Source organism: Gossypium raimondii, chromosome 6, assembly GCF_025698545.1.
Source record: "Gossypium raimondii isolate GPD5lz chromosome 6, ASM2569854v1, whole genome shotgun sequence".
Classification (NCBI taxonomy): Eukaryota; Viridiplantae; Streptophyta; class Magnoliopsida; order Malvales; family Malvaceae; genus Gossypium; species Gossypium raimondii.
Window position 1 is genome coordinate 45915852 of NC_068570.1, and position 16924 is coordinate 45932775.

At 31.0% G+C, this 16924-nt stretch overlaps 2 protein-coding genes across 9 annotated transcripts; both read left to right on the top strand.

Annotated features, from left to right (window-relative positions):
- The first annotated feature begins 723 nt into the window (after window positions 1–723).
- LOC105773085 (uncharacterized) lies at window positions 724–8356 on the top strand. Of its 7 annotated transcripts, none has more exons than XR_008196704.1 (9): window positions 724–872; window positions 1505–1765; window positions 2231–2370; window positions 2498–2597; window positions 2967–3500; window positions 4174–4511; window positions 5025–5169; window positions 6274–7583; window positions 8129–8356. XR_008196704.1 is itself a non-coding variant. In XM_012594725.2 (9 exons), the coding sequence occupies exons 2-9, from the start codon at window positions 1597–1599 to the stop codon at window positions 8120–8122; spliced, it is 1512 nt and encodes a 503-aa protein (XP_012450179.1). In that variant the 5' UTR covers window positions 724–872; window positions 1505–1596; the 3' UTR covers window positions 8123–8356. The 7 variants fall into 7 exon arrangements, 5 of the variants coding, with proteins under 5 accessions (XP_012450179.1, XP_012450176.1, XP_012450178.1 ...); XR_008196703.1 differs by having other exon boundaries at window positions 8085–8279; XM_012594725.2 differs by having other exon boundaries at window positions 7536–7583; window positions 8085–8356.
- Window positions 8357–11434: 3078 nt separating this feature from the next.
- Window positions 11435–14276, top strand: LOC105774350 (hypothetical protein). 2 transcript variants are annotated; one of them, XM_052632143.1, is made up of 7 exons: window positions 11435–11597; window positions 11661–11704; window positions 11998–12101; window positions 13128–13204; window positions 13276–13399; window positions 13522–13590; window positions 13937–14276. In XM_052632143.1, exons 1-7 carry the CDS (start codon window positions 11547–11549, stop codon window positions 14023–14025), a joined length of 558 nt encoding a protein of 185 aa, XP_052488103.1. In that variant the 5' UTR covers window positions 11435–11546; the 3' UTR covers window positions 14026–14276. The 2 variants fall into 2 exon arrangements, with proteins under 2 accessions (XP_052488103.1, XP_012452276.1); XM_012596822.2 differs by having other exon boundaries at window positions 11437–11597; window positions 13119–13204.
- Window positions 14277–16924: the final 2648 nt, after the last annotated feature.

A 16924-nucleotide genomic window follows, 5' to 3' on the forward strand; every position in this document is an offset into this window, starting at 1 on the left:
ATTTTTATTTTTTAAATTCATGGTACTTCTAATTCTTTTTTAAGAAAAAAATAGAACAGGAAGCTAAAACAAGTAAAAAACCAATTTTACACAAACAAGTGGTAGCAGCTGTAAAAGGTGAGTGCAAATCACGCGTTAAAAACCGTAACTAGCAAAAAATTAGAGTTAATATACCATTTAGTACTTAATTTTGACTTTAAAGTTCAATATGGCACCTAAGTTTTTGTCTTAATCTAGCATATGAGTTTGGCTTCAGATCAAATGATATCATGTGACTCAATGAACTTTTTGCACGTGTTTTCTATGGGAAAACATAAGTACTTAATTGGGATAGAGAAAAAAACTCATGTACTAAATTGAATGATGAAGTTAAACTCAAGTATCAAATTGAGATAAAAAAAAGCTCAAGTATCAAATTAAAAAAAATCCAGGTACTAGAGTGAACACTAAACCCAAACTTAGGCACCAAATTGGGCAAAAAAACTTAGATACCAAATTGAACATTGAAACTAAACTTAGGTGTCAAATAGTATATTTAACGCAAAAAGTTATCAAATTCCATTTCCTCCCAAAAGTTTCTTTCCACGAAGCTGCACGTGTGAAAGACTCGGTCCCATTTTTATACGTGGCAAAGTTCTATTAGTCCAAACTCCCCTCAATGATTTGATCACAGCCGTCTGATCATCCAATGAAGCCGACATTTGCCCCCTCCAACCTTTGTATTGACCGTTCGTGGAAGTAACAAAAAGAACACACTTTGATATCAAAAAAATAAAGAAAGAAAGAAAGAAAAACACACACACACAAGTCTTTCTTCAGCAAAAGGGAGAAGGAAAAGAAGAAAAAAAAGTCTTCCTTTTTCCCCAAAACAGGTACTTCTATTTCCATGCTATAGAAATTTCACTATTTCACTATTATTTTTTTGGTAAATTTTCTTTTCAGCTCGTCTTTCTTCGTTTAGGGTTTAATATGCAGAAGGTTTTTTGTTTTTTTGTTTTGTTTTGGTTTTTTTTAGTCTTCTTTGGTATTTTTGCTTTGTAATTAACCTATGCTGATGAGGTTTTATTGTGTTTTATGTGGTTAAAAGACTTGGGTTGACTTCAATTTGGGTGGATTACTTGAAGGATTTGTTTTGTTTTAGCATGGTCTCTTTATGAAGAGTTTTTCTTACCGTTCTCTTTTATCTTCTAAATTTCCATTTGTATGAAAAGTTGTGTCTTGAACAGAAATCAAGATCTAACATTCAGAATTGTGGTATTCAGTGTTATTCTCAATTGATTGTCTTAACATTTCTTTAGTTGTTCTAGTAAAAGGGTAATCGACTTTGACTTTTAATTCTCATCTTTTTCTTTGGTTTTATATTTGCTATACATGTCTTACTGCTCACTAATTATGTTGCTTGAATATTCTTTCTTTTATATGTCAGTCTCTTTTGTTTTGTTAGTCCTCTATGCTGTCTGTTTTAATAGCTTCGCTTCTTACCTTCACTATTCATCTGGCACAGTTTCTGCTGGTGATTTGATTATTTGGAGGGGTTTTTTCCCCCACTGATGTTCCGGAATCGAGATTTCGATATATATAACTGTTGTAGATCAAATGCCATCTTTAAGAATGAAGACGAAATCAAGCACGGTTTCTTTAAGAGACAAAAATAGTCTCCGTGTGTGTCAGAGGTCTAGCATGATTTGCAAAAGGCCATGCTGTCATGTCAGGGTTTCCCAGCAGGGAGCTGAATTCAGCACATGTATTCAGAATTCTCATGATGGTAAGCAACTACATTGAACAACACCTATATTTCTCTAATGCTAATTTTAGAGTTACAGAAGCTTCTTGGACTGTCCTATTACCAAGATTCACAAATTCTTTGCCGTTTGCTTGTGTCTTGACATTATGTGCTCTCTATAGATTTGAGTGCATTAAAATTAGCAATTTCAAAATATGAGCCACTTTGAGGATTGAAATATTAATTTATCTACTAAAATCGTTGCATATAATGGAAAATTAGGATCTCGTTTATACATCCCTTCCCTTAAACTTATCAGTGCATCATCTATGTCGTGCTTCAACGAATAAAAATGTACTGCTATTTGCTCAGTCATTTGTTTACTTGTATGCATGCGTGATAGGCTTTCTGTTTGTAGGAATAAGAATATATTGGTATTCATTTCTTTACTTCTATCCATGCATGTATTTTAGCTTGTTTCATGTGCATACTGACTGTTTTTGATAGATCCATCAAATGTAGAAGTAGCCTCCCCAATTTTTAAAACTGATGGAGCCAGTGCTCAGCAACTAATTCTGGATGAAGACGGTTCTGAGCTTCGGAAACAGCTTCCAGCTTTTGTTGATTCTGCAACTTTGGGAGGAATGGCAAGTTTTTATTACCTTTTAGGACCTTACTTTGTTAGTTTTGTTTTTACTCTGCTTTTTGAAGATGTAATGTTGTAGACTGGCTTATGACCTGGTTGCTTATCAATGATGCCTTATTAATTTGCAGGAATCTGCCCATACATGTGGCTCAAACTTAGAGACAATATTCTCTCCTTATCTGGAGCCAATCCAAATACACAGTGAGCTAAATGTTGACAATGATGCAGGTGATTCTTTGTTTCAGTTGGTTTGCATGAATTTCAGTTATAATTCAGTATCTCTTGGAAAGTTAGTTGGCCTAAAATATGATTACCACTTAGTAGCTCTAGAAACAAAGAACTTAGTAGAAGAAAGATTCTTTTTGATCTTGTTGCATGCTTTTGGGGCAATTTGTACTTGTATGAGCTTTTAGCATTTAGCGGGTTTTGTGCGGTTGATATCTCGTTAAATAGTATTATTGTTTTACCCGTATTTAATGCTGAGTAGAATGAAGAACTTTTATGGAATTCAAATATTCTAGAGTCACGTCATGAGGGTTGCAAGGCTCTGTTAAGATAATTATTTGACACGGGGTATCTCTTTCTCAATATTTGTAGGGAGTAATAATGGCCTTGAACTGCCAGAATTTGGGGCTGATGACAGTGATGATAACAAAAGCTTATTTGGCAGTCAAACATGTAATGTGTCAGATTTCTTTATATCTGACATGATAATTGCGAGCATACCCTTTGATGGAAATGCTGTTGACAGTAACTTCACAGGGACCTATTCTTTTCCTGATTTTAAGTGTTCTGAGCCAAGTATGTTGTTTGATGTGGCCGAGCAATGCATGATACTGCCTTTCCTTGAGGACACTGTCAAAGCCAATGATACTAACGATTTTCATTTGCATGAGGAATCCATGATGGCCCAAGATAATACTGGTTTATGTCTAGCAATTGATCAGATGAGATCCTGCCTGCAAGAATCTGATGTTAACTCTGACACTGATCAAGCAGATGACTTTGATCCACAAGCATTTATAAAAAATTTACCAGAGCTATCTGATGTTGTATCAAGCTTTCGGCCTGCTAATGTTCTGACAGAGGCTTGGAAAAGGAAGCCGATAACTCTTGTGCTTGATTTGGATGGTAAGACATGTGCATTTTGCAAGTTTTTTATTGTAGACTTATGCCTTTCAAAGTAATCCATCATTCATGCACCTTACCGCTTCTTGAACATTTCTTCAGATGAACTAATTATTTCTCGTCATCCTTCTAAATGGAGTATCAAACAAACTATTCCAAGTCATAAATGAAGCCATAAGGCCTATAACCTGGAGTTTGATGTACTGTGAGGAAGACCAAAGATTTTGGCTAGAACTGATAAAAAAAAATACTGGTGGAACCTTTCGGGAACTTATTGTCTCAATTCCCATAAACAGTTCACAGGGAAAAAACCACTATTCTGAGGAAAATGTTGTCTTTGTATGTCATAATCACCATACATGCAGAATTTATTCTGTTAGTGAGGTCAATATTGAAAAGTTGCAAGAAAATTTACAAATGCTTTCTGCCTTTCTGGAGTATAAGTAGATTGCATGTCCAGTTTTGTTTGCTAAAATGTTGATTATTAGATGGTATTATTCACATAGGTGAATTATTTTGGATGGCATTTTTTATCTGGAAGCTACTTTCTCGTTTTACAATCAGTATAAAATTATTTGAACTTTTACTTTTCTTTTCTCTGTTCTACTTGGTGCTTTAAACAAATTAATGATAAATAGTACTGTAGTGTTTGATCGCCATTTCTTTACACATGCAGAAACTCTCGTCCACTCTACACTAGAACATTGTGATGATGCTGACTTCACCTTTACAGTATTTTTCAACATGAAAGAGCACACTGTGTATGTAAAGCAGAGGCCTCACCTACATACCTTTTTGGAGAAAGTTGCAGAGATGTTTGAAGTTATCATCTTTACTGCCAGCCAAAGCATTTACGCAGAACAATTACTGGACATATTGGATCCAGATCGAAAGTTCATATCTCGGCGGGTTTATCGTGAATCATGCATTTTTTCAGATGGAAATTACACTAAAGACTTGACAGTTTTAGGTGTTGATCTTGCAAAGGTTGCTATTATTGATAATTCTCCACAGGTACTTTTCTACTCACTAAAGGTTCATGAACTTAATCTTTCTTGCCTTCAATTTCAGTCAAGACATATAGTTGCCACCCTAGCTGTCATCTTTCCCTATATATATATATATATATATATATATATATTGCTTTTAGCATAAACTTAATGTGCTTGTGAGATTTACTATTGCCGAGGCAAAGAGTATATGTATGTGAACCGGTGATATATTGTTTGTGTCTTTGTCATTAGAAAGATTCAGATTTGGAGGTACTTCTTGTGGTTGAGTATGCATAAAGTTCATTTAAGAACCATCCAACTAACTGAGCTTTACGGTAAGACTAGTTGCAAGGACTCGTGCCTTGCTTCTTAATATCGCCCAGAAATGGTAGAGGTCTTTTGTCTAGTAGCAGCATCAAATGCATTCTCTACTATCAACTTAAATAGTACTGGGTGAAATGAAAATTGGGAAAGAGTAATGATTTTCGTATGCTTATACTTCTATTGCTTAAGAATTCTTCTTTGCTGATTTCAGGTTTTCAGGTTGCAAGTGAATAACGGGATTCCTATTAAGAGTTGGTTTGATGATCCATCCGATTGTGCACTAATTTCGTTACTTCCCTTCTTAGAGACTTTGGTTGATGTTGATGATGTCCGTCCTATCATTGCCAAGAAATTTGGTAACAAGGAATAAGAGCACCTTGTTTTCCTTTTTTCTGAATAGCTTTTAATATATTTCCTTGTCCTCATATTTGATTTAAGTGAAATTTGGCCTCTAATTAAAAACTCAATTCTCTTCAAAATTAACCATGAAATAAGGTATCATCTGTCTTCTTCTTGTGTCAGCATTGCTTGTTTCCTCTTCTTTTTACCCTTAGTTGACAACCCTGTGGAGTGCTTGTTGTCTTTTAATCAAAGGTAGTCATAGGAAGTGTCTGTTTACTGTATAGTTCAAGTTCCAATGATATAAGCTCTGTATATGAATTATTTGTGAAATATAATTTTGCAGATTCCTGTTTGCTATCTTATTCTACTGCTTTTATCTTGTTTATATTTATTTTTCTTCTTTTTTGTTGTTTTCTATGAAAATTATTTAGACCCCCATCTTTGCTTGTATTAAGAAATTAAAAGTTTAGAATGGAAGCTTGTAGGAAAATTTATCTGTCTGACTAGGCCCTTCTGTTTTTCTGATAGTTCATACTGGCATCAGTACATAGTTTTTGTTAGAAAAACATAGTAGACTTGAACCCCTATAAGATCTTACCTTAAACTTTTGATAATTATGTCTCTAAATTCCATAACTTGAACTTTGGATAATTATTTCTGTAAGTTCTATATGTGAAACATATTGGAGGCAATCGGAATATAATTTATTATTTATTTGAAACGAAAAGTTCTACTGACTAAGATAAGACCCTGCCATTGTAACTGTCAATATGAAGGAACATAAGGCATAGATGCTTTGTAGTAAGGAAGCTGTATAGGATATTGGAAGTTGTAATTAGTTGGTACTTTTAGTTGTTGCTAAAGTTGGGATGTAAATATGATTTGTTTTTAAGTGGTACAATAATTTAACAACACTTGATGATGGCTCTGATTGTGCTAAATAAAGCTTGTCTCAAATAAAGTTAAAAATTGCTGCTTTAGCAGTTCCTAACATAGGACCCTGGGAAAATGAAGTAGTTGAGGATGGAAAGAATAATCAAATCTGACATCTTGATCTGCTTTTATTAGTCTTTGTGTGCACATTAGTGCTTGAGCAGAAGCATTTCTTGTTCTATTAGGTGGATACATGGCATGATGGTTAATGAGGATGGTGCATATCACCTTTTACGAAGGTCCGTTTATCTAACCTGTCAGCTGCTTGGCCGCATCTGCATGCATTAAGGACCAGAAGATGACATTAGGAACTCAAAACTCCTAGACTGCTTTCTTTGAATACAGTAAATAGAAAAATGGTACCCCTTGCCATTGGAGAGGCAACATGAGTGTTAAAGCTTATATTAGCTGATAATAATGTTTCCTTTAAGAAAGTTGGTGAATTTCAGTAGGATTTTTTCTTGTATATTTTCACCTTCATACCTAGGCTTAGGTCTAAATCAAGTACACCGAACTCAGTTATTTTTATCTTCCTTCAAAGCCTCAGAAGTGATTTGAAACAGTTTGCTCAGATTAGTCATTGTCCAAATAGCTTCTCTTTCTCTTTTTCCCCGGATGCACAGACACACTTATATTTTAGTTAGGTTCATAGTGCTAACGCTAGGGAAGTGGAAATAGAACATTGTTAACAACAGCTGCCTGAAGGTTACTTAAGAGTTTAGTTAGTCATAAAGTCACTTAAGTTTTTGATTCACTAAAAATTTTATAGGAGAAGAGACAAACATAGAAGTCTTTTCTGATTAGGCAGATATTCTCTAACTGATTGTATATGTACTTGCGGATGCTTATGTTTAATTCATGATTTTAATTCATTGATTTCATTGTTGTGCTTAACTGCCAAACTATCTCCTTGTATTATCTTTCTAAAGTGCATCCTTTTGGAATTGATGACATATTTAAGAAGTGATTGAGGTATTTCAGGTAAGATGGTGATATTGCCCTAGGGCCTTGGGGGTAAACTATGTTGTTTCTGGGAAAGATTTAGATTTAATGATACTTATGATTCGAGAATATAGTGATTATGTTAAACAATTAGTTTAATTTACTCAGTTGCTACACCTGGACATTTGCCATAAAAAAGAGGTCCAGTTGGGGTGTTTACTAGGATCTTGACACAAAGACTTTAAGATAGGAATGGATTCGAAGATGGAAAACAGTGACATGATCTGGGGTTCTACAGTGCAAGGAGCTACCTCCTGGTCAAGGTGGTTTTGGTTAAATTATAAGAAGATTATGGAGTTGAGGTCATATTGCCATCAGCAAAATTGGAGAGTTAAAGAGAAGAGGCTTATAAGAGTTGTAGCTACACTGCTTGTCATAACATCTGTTGAATGCTTTGAGTTTGATCATCTTAACAGTTTTACAGTTTTGCATGCCTTACGTGCAGGTCTTATGATGAACATTACTAGATTATCCGCTAATGGCAAAATAATAGGTACGCGGAATTCCATTTCTGTGCAACCTTTCTTCGGAATGTACTTAATATAGCTACTGACCTTGTATAATGCTGACAACTTTTCCCACTTTGGATTTCCAAAGTGATTATAAGAACAAATTGAGTGATGGATGTAATTTTTAGATGATAAAGATAATTGTTGTCATTTATAGTTTAATGTTATTTTTCCCCTCCATTTCTTACTTGTATGTATATGGTAGGTGTTTGGAGGTTAACAGAATTACTTCGTAGCATACACTTTGAACCCTTGTAGAAAGCTTTCACATAACTGCTAATTTTCTTGAAAAATTGGACATTTTAAAATTATTTCAGACCGAATTATTGTAATTGTTATAATTTCATGGTTACTACTTATTTGTTATCACTGCATTGATTCAGATAGTCCTCCTTTGATTAAATTTTATTGTATTAATAGTGCAATGCAGTGCCCTGAAGTTACTCTTACCTTTTTTGTTTGTTTTCCTGTCGTGTGAAAACCAGTTGATGAGATCTATGTTTCTATATTCGAAAATGTCTGATTCCAGGCATGTATTTAGTACATAGAAGCACTGAAGAAGATGAGATCCACCAGTTAACACAGAAATGATGACTATATGAGTAAGATAGTAGTAGTTGAATCCCTCAAAAAACTAGTTAAAAAATCAGATTATGTCAATAAATATGTATATTCTTCAAGATTTTATTCATAATTACTGGCATTTAAATTTGTAATTATAGCTAATAATAATTTAGTTTCAACTTTGTTTTTGGTATGTTTATTTAATATTAAACATAAAAATTCATTACCTAAAGGGTCAAACCATTTTAAAAAATGCACTTATTATTAATGATTTCCCATCATGTTTACTTTATTATTTTAGGTTTATTTAATATAAAAAGAAAATGTTTTATAATTATTTTATTATTTTATAAAAGAATGGACGTTTTGCTGATTTTTCAATTAAATTGGTATCCAATTGTCATAATAACTCAATTAAACGCTTAAATATAATGAAAATAGCTAGACTTTTGATAGTAAAAGTACCATGGAAGTTTTGTATTAAGAATTGATTGTATTTGACATTTTTAAAAAAATAGATAAATTAGTCTCTATACATTAAATAAAAACTAAACTAGTCTTGTTAAAAATTGTATCTATTTTTATGGTTAAAAATTAGTTATGGATGTCGAATGAGGAATACATGGCACATCACGTATAATTGTTTGATTATTTTAGCTATGTTAGTTTTAATAGAAGAAATTGATGGAAATTTTAATAAAAATATCAATTTGTTCTTTGATGTAATATCTGAGGACTTATTTGTCTAAATTTAAGTAAAATGAGCAAAATATAATCGACTCTTAATACAAAGATTTAGTTTTTAATAGAAGAAATTGATGAAAATTTTAATAAAAATATCAATTTGTTCTTTGATGTAATATCTGAGGACTTATTTGTCCAAATTTAAATAAAATGAGCAAAATATAATCAACTCCTAATACAAAGATTTTCGTGATATTTTTACTTCTTTTGACTTTCAAGATTCAGTATTATTTTTAAAACTAATTTGAACATCAGTTAATAACTAGACGATATTATTTTAAAATATCACTAAATGATATTGTTTTTAAAATAATATTACATTTATCTTTCAAAAATTAAAGTAACTAATATTAAAATGTATTTTAGTAATATCTCAATTGAGTTAATACTTAAGCTCTGAGTTACTCTAACAACTAATTTTATTTTTAAAAGAATTTCTTTAAATATGTATTTTAAATTATAAAGTTGGTGAATTGACTCCACAAAATGTTATAATAAATATTTTATAGGAAAATATATACTCTTAATTTTTTTTCTTTTCAAATTTCTTTTATTTTCCACTTATATTTTTACAAGATATGTAAACTATATTTTAATACTTTTTAATTTGGCAACATCTCCTTTTCTTTATCAAATTTATTGGTTAATCTCTAAAAAAATAAGATTGTGATTTTACTTGTGATGGAGGGTTTTTTGTTTTTGCAAAGTTCAGTTTTTTATTAATTAAGTAATTCTAAGATGTTGATTTTGTATGAGATTCTTAGCTTCTTAATTCGGTAATAAATTTTAGATTTGTATTAATATAAATCCTTGAAGAAATTAAGATTTGGTCGTGTTTATAATATTGAATTTCTCAAATAATAATTAGAAATATTTAATATTTTTGTTTAGAAATTGTTGTTGCTAGTGTGAAATTCGTGTTTGTGTTAATCTTGTGTTTGACATATTGCATTCTTGTGACCTCAAAAAGCACTCGTGTGGTTTTTATTTTTGTGAAAACCTACTATTTTTTTAATACAATGCTTAAAATTACGTATAATCCTTCTCAACCCTTAAATACTAGTTATATGTTAGCTTCATAAAAAAATAATGAATTCATTTTGTGTTCTCAATTTATTTTATATTTCATATAATTTGTCATAATAATTATATTTACTAAGTTAGCATTTGATAAACGAAAAAAATTGAATAATGAAAAATTAAATACTGAACTTTTAGTATAGAAATTTATAAATATTAAATTTAGATTATAAAATTGTTTGGTATATTAGTTAAAATTAAAATTACATATAATTATATTATTTGATAATAGTAAATATTGATTTTGAAAATTATTTATTTCATATTTTTAAAACATTGATAAGGAAAAAATAATTCAACAGTTTCAATACATTAGAAAGTATGATGGACAATTGTGAAAAGTTATGAGTTATTGGAATTTATTTGATGTATTTTTTTAATTATTATTTTAATAAATTTGTAATGCTTTTACATTTAACTATATTATACATTGATTTATCAAGTATTAATATTATACATTAATTTATATGATTTTGTTAAAGGTTTTAATATTTTTAAAAGTTTGACCTATGTTCTAAATTTTTGACACTGTACTTATTGCTTAATTAACTTGTGACATCAACTTAGTAAAGCGTCTAATGTAAGGATAAATAGATAATGTCATATTTATTTTCAAAAATAAAGTAACAAACGTTAAAAGGATACTTGTAGTAAAATCTCACTAAAATATAAATACAAATATATAGATAATTAAATTTTATTTATTAAATTCAATCTATTTTATTTGATGTATTTTTAATTTTAAAATAATAATAAAATGCAATTTGATTACTTTTTCTTATTAATTTATCATCATTAGTTTTAAAATGATTATGTTTTCTTAAAGGGAGGATCCATTCATATCGATGTAAAATTAAAGTAATTTTATATTATTTTGTATCATTTTGTACGACTAATATTTTAACAATCTAGCCGTTAAATTTATTGATATAATTGTACAAATCTCAAATTGATCCGATATCTCTATTACATCTATCTAAAATATTATATATATATATATATATTAATATTTATTGAATGATTAAAAGTTTTTTTATGTAGAATAAATAGTTATAAAATTTTAATTTACATCAAATCGACATGCATAATTTATATAAATGAAATATAAAATATGATGGATGAATCGTTAAAATATTAGTGGTACAAAGAGATACAAATTAATTTTACTTACACCGACATAAACTGATTTCTCTCATTTTTGCTAAAATATTTAAATTTGTTAGGTTTGATATAACCTTATTTAAAATAAATTTTATTAATTAAATATTTTCAAAAGAATTTTAAAGACTTACAAAGTCAAATGTTTTGAATTTAGGCACAGTACTCGCTTCACTTGAGTTAAAATATAATTTCAAATTATGCGAGTTGGTCCCTATTATTTTGAAAAAAATATATTTAGCGGTATAAACTTGGGAAGGGGAGGCGAATGTATGTTGTAGATAATAAAAGGAGGGACCAAATAAAAAATTCGAGGACCCTTCTTTTTAATTTTTGGGGGTGTTTTTGGATTCTTAATGGGGGGTTCAAAATTAAAACGGAAGCATCGTCAAGATTGACAAATGATCGCACGAATGCTACGAACTCCGTTTCTCTCACTTTCTAAATTTCAGGTGCACTTACTCTTTCATACATTCCAATCTCTCTTTCTCTTTTTCATTTAATTTTTATTTCAGGTACCTCTTGTTTCACTTCCAGTCCTTCTTGGATCTCATGGACGGTAATTTTTATTCCTTTTAGTTAGAGATTGAATATTTATTGCTGCTTTTAAGCTTACATGTAGGTTCCCCCCCCCTTTTTTTTCTGGTTCATAAAAACTTAGTTCCTTGAAGTTAAATCTTAATCCAGAGTATCGGCTAATTTTTTTTATTTTAAATAGTATCTAGCTCGATTTGATATTAGTTTCTATTGTAATGTTGGAATAATAGTAATGGAAATCGTAATTAAAGTCGTTTCAGTTTAATTTGTTAGAGAATTTTATTGTATGAAGATGCATTTTGTATTTATATGCAGTTGCGGTACACAAGTGATTGAGAATAATCGTGATCCTACTGGAATTTCATCAAATAAGATCTCGGTTTATGGATTTAGAATGTTTTTCACCGCCACTGCTAAAGGTGCGTAGAGACTGATGACGGTAGACCATCATCATATGATGTTGATAGTATGAAGCAAAGCCGCGTTACTCTTGACCTGTTTCTGGTGTTTTTGATTTGTTATCATGGCAGTATACCATTTTGGCCAAGATTTAACACCTTCCCTTCTCACCCTTTATGGAAAAGGAAAACTGAATGCATTTTTAGTTTATTATATCCCCGAGAATGGATTGTTAGCATTTTGTTGAAACGTCAGTTAAAAGGGTTTTAGATTAGACTGCTTTTTAATTAGTCTTACATGGGAAGTGATGCAATCTTAGTTCAATGGTTAAATGTATTTCTTATGTCATCTTCTTTGATAATATGTGTATTCTATTCTTTCATGTTCTTTCTTATTGTAGAAATTAAAACCAATCTCTTTTGCAGCCTAAGGCTCTCTTGACTTCTCTCTTTATTATTCCATGCTGCATATTATTTATTTTCTTAGGACCAAAAGAATCCACTGCTCTTGCCTCGTCATATGATCTTGCACTTTTTTTTTTCTGAATATGTTGAGTTTAAAATATAGGATTGAACTTCATTAGCTGATGTTGAAGTGAATAAATTGCCTGGGGTTGGTCGCAGGGGTGAAGCCTGAAACTTGCTTTAGGAGGCCAAAGTGCAGTTTTACTATTATACTAATTTGTAATTTTTTGTAAATTTGAAAAGGTTAAATAGCAGATTTACCATTTTTAGGGGGGCCAAGGCCACTGCCTGCCCCCCTTGTCTATGCCCCTGGTTGGTCGATTTCCTTAAAGAAGTTCATTTTTCTTGGAACCATCCTTGTTTTATGAGGTATTAGGAGATTAAACCTGTACATATGCTGTGATATGTAATTACTCTTTTCCTCACTTTTTGGTCTGTTTTTTTTTTCTGCGGATTGCAGTTGCAGCTGTGCTACGTATTGGCTTTCATTGTTGTCTAATGTTTTATGAGGAAATTAGATTTGATCATGATGGATACTTCTTATTGCCTCATCTGGTTGATTGGTTTTGTTAGATTTGTCAGCTAAGAAGTGCGTGCCATGCAACACAAAGGATCTACGGGCCATGACTGAAGAAACTGCAAGTAAACTAATTCCAAAGGTATTTTTCTAAATGTCTATTAATGTCTTATTATATAAACCAAAATTCTTTACTCTTTTAGTTTTGACCAGGTGGATGGTTGGAATTTGGCAAATGAAGGGGGTACATTGAAGCTAAAAAGGTCTTGGAAAGTTAAGAGTTTCACCAAAGGACTGGAGATGTTTCAGCTTATATCTGATATTGCTGAAGCAGAAGGTACATTGTGTTATGTTTTTTACTCAATACAGGTCTCTAATGAGAGGGAATGACTGTGTAATTGACTTGCTTGGTGATTTTGGTCATTGCTTGGATGAGTGAAAGTGTTCTCCCTAATGCAGGCCATCATCCAGATCTGCATCTGGTCGGATGGAACAATGTAACAGTTGAAATATGGACGCATGCTGTTGGTAATAATTTCTTGTCCTTGAAAAGACTAAATTTCTGTTCTTCATTTTTGCCTCTTTTTGGTCTTTTTCTGTACTAGTTCTGCATTTTTTACTTTTACATAATATTCTGGTGAGGATGCTTTGTATTTATTTATTTATTTGTTTGTTTGTTTGTTATACTTAATTTGCAAGTATGCCTAAGTTTGATTGATAGTTTTTGTAATATTTACTGTTAAAGGAGTTATAGATAGAGCTGGCACCTTTTATCTATCTGTGCTGGAGCTAAAGCTTATGCTAAGAAAGCGAGAATAGGATCAGTTAATTCTTTAACTTGTAATGTTCAAACGTGAATGTTCCTTCTGGATAGGTGGACTTACGGAAAATGACTTCATACTTGCTGCCAAGATCAACACACTTGACCTGCACCATCTCCTTAGGAAGAAAGTTAGTGCTTGACGGGTATCCATGGACTGTTAAACTTACAAGTCGGAAACAACTATGTTCTTCTCCGTCTAAGTTATTTTTCTTTTTCAAAAGTTCTTGCTCAAGCTCTGCGACATTGTTGGTCAGTACTTTGTTGTATTAAAATTTTGACTTCTGTGTTTTGAGGATTCTACAAATATGGATAACTAGATATAAAATAATGAAGCACATGCAATTTGCTAATTCTAATACATATAAAGAAGTAATGAGTTGAATATTGTGAATTCAAGGGGTTGAGGAGTAAATATGTATGGTTATCGCATGCATTATTAGAGTGTTGCCTCCAAATGAGATGGTGGATATGTGAAATGCAGCTTGGTACTTTATTTAGAAGAAATTGATGGATGCTCGGTGCTCCAACAAAGTAAGGTTACTTTATTTGAAATGATCCGAGGTTTCCTTTAGGATGACAACATTTCAGGACCCGTTTCTTTAATTTTAACTTTTCTCAAAACATCCTAGAGGAGATCATGGTTGGGTTTGGACGGATATTATCTAAGGTATTTAGATTTATTTTTCAATCTCAAGTTTGGTTTCGCTTGAAAAATGGGTTTATTTTTTTTATCCAAGCTTGACCCGATTTAGGAAAGATAAATTCGGGTCCAACTTTACTCGCCCATATTTGACTTTTTTTAAATTAGTTTTTATTTAAAAGTATTTTTTTTAATATAGTAAACTAAATACGCTAAAAATGCTAAAATAAAAGTTTTCTAACACATTAAACTTATAGTAAAAAGCATTTATATTAAAAACACTACCACAAATATAATAAATGTTTTATTATATTAAAAATACAATAAATATACAAATATTTTATTGTATTAAATATAATTTTAAAATTTTATATTATGGGTTGAGATATTTAGTTGGATAAGTTTTTTTTTTTTAAGTTTTGGTTAATGGGTGTAATTGTTATTAGGTTAAAATTTAATATAAATATAAATATATATAATTAGTATTTAAGATATATAATTAATATAATTACTTTTATAACATAATATATTCGGATCAGATCGGTTAGCTCAAATAAAAATTTTTACTCAAAGCTCAACCCATATAGAGAATGTGCCATGCCTTACTTTATTTAAATCTATTTTGCAAGTCTCATTTTTTTGTCCAAACCCTATAATTTTTTAGATAGACTTTTAGACCTAAACAAGTGACTCAACTTATGATAAAGTTTACAACTAACTACACGCTAAGAAATCCATACCTCTCCTGATATCATAAATCCTTCAAGTTACCTTAATTTTCAAATTTTTTTACAAAAAAGAAAGAAAGAAAGAAAGAAAAAGAAGCAAACAATTCAGAGGCAAAAAATTCTTAGAAGTCGAACTCATAGTAATAGGTATGGGTTCAACACTCAACGGCAAATAGTACACAACTTGAATTGAAAATTTGGAATTTTTAAAAAATAAAAATCCTTTTATTATTCGTATTAAATTAGAGTATTTCTATCTAAAATAATTGAATTATCTCAGAAGTTGATATCTAAAAGCAATTCAAATATTACTCCAAAAATTAATATTTACGTCTGAAATGAAATTAATTCAAATATTATTCCATTTCTAATGTTCGTTTGATTGAGAGAAGTTAAAATAAATTATAAAGCCACCAACTTTTTATTTCTCCAACTTGACCTCCAAATCTCTTTTTATTTGCTCATCTACAAAATTACCATTACACCATTATTCCACACTAGTTCCACTAGCACCATTATTCCACACTAATTTCACTGGCAGAATAATGTTTAAATAAATGAACGACACCACGACAACCTTGTGATTTTACAAAACCCCCCTCTCTATAATTATTTTTTTATTCATTTTACAGTTCATATTTGACCTCTCTATAATTATTTTCTTTATTCGTTTTACAGTTCATATTTGACCTTCGTGGTTACTCCCTTCCTTAACAATATCGTCTCCAAAATACCCCTAATAATATCGTCTCCAAAATTTTAACCAAATGCGTTGCACCTATCACTTATGACATCTATAATCTTAAAAACATTAAGAAGCTCCTTAAAAAATAAAACAAAAATCCACATCAGTGGAAGCAAATAAACACCAAGTGCAACAGTGATCCGACATCAATATCTGGAAATTCACTGGTTACAATCAATAATGTAAACCAGAATCAGTTTAGCCTGATAACCCCAAAGGAAGAAGCCTTACCATTTACATGCTTTTCTGGTGCAGAGATATGTGTTCTGAAGCTTCCACCCATAAAACTTGTTGAAATTTATACAGTCCTACTCTGGAAATCACTGACCCAAGTTTCGATGCCAAATGGTTGGTTTATTCAGTACATATGCCATACAATTCACTTTTCAATAACACAACTCAACGCTACTAATAATATCATATCATCACAATCATGTTCTCGCGTTTCTACACTAGGAATGGGAAACTATCCAATTTCCTTCAAGGGTATTGCTCAACATATTATGGGTATTCAAATATGAGTATGAGGTATACTTTCACTGAATATATATTAAAAAGATCGAGGTATAATTCCCATGTCTAGGTAACATAGGCGAGAATAGAGCAAATTTATACAATTTTAGATGAAGGACAGAGTCAAGAAGAGATAAAAGGCAAAGCTTCAACAGTATGAAATGCCAAGTACCATTCAGGTTTCGCAAATCAACATCAGATAGGTTGGAAAGTAGGACATTATGGAAACGAGAGTGGATTATGGCGTAGCTTTATATCAAAAGGCCTTCTCAAATATTATGACCTCAACTCAGATGGTAAAAGTACCATAGAAGCCTTTGTATTAAGAATCAGATTGCATTTTGCTCCCTTTACTCAAAAAATAGACAAATTAGTTCTTGTACGTTAGATCAAAGAGCAAACTGATTATTCTG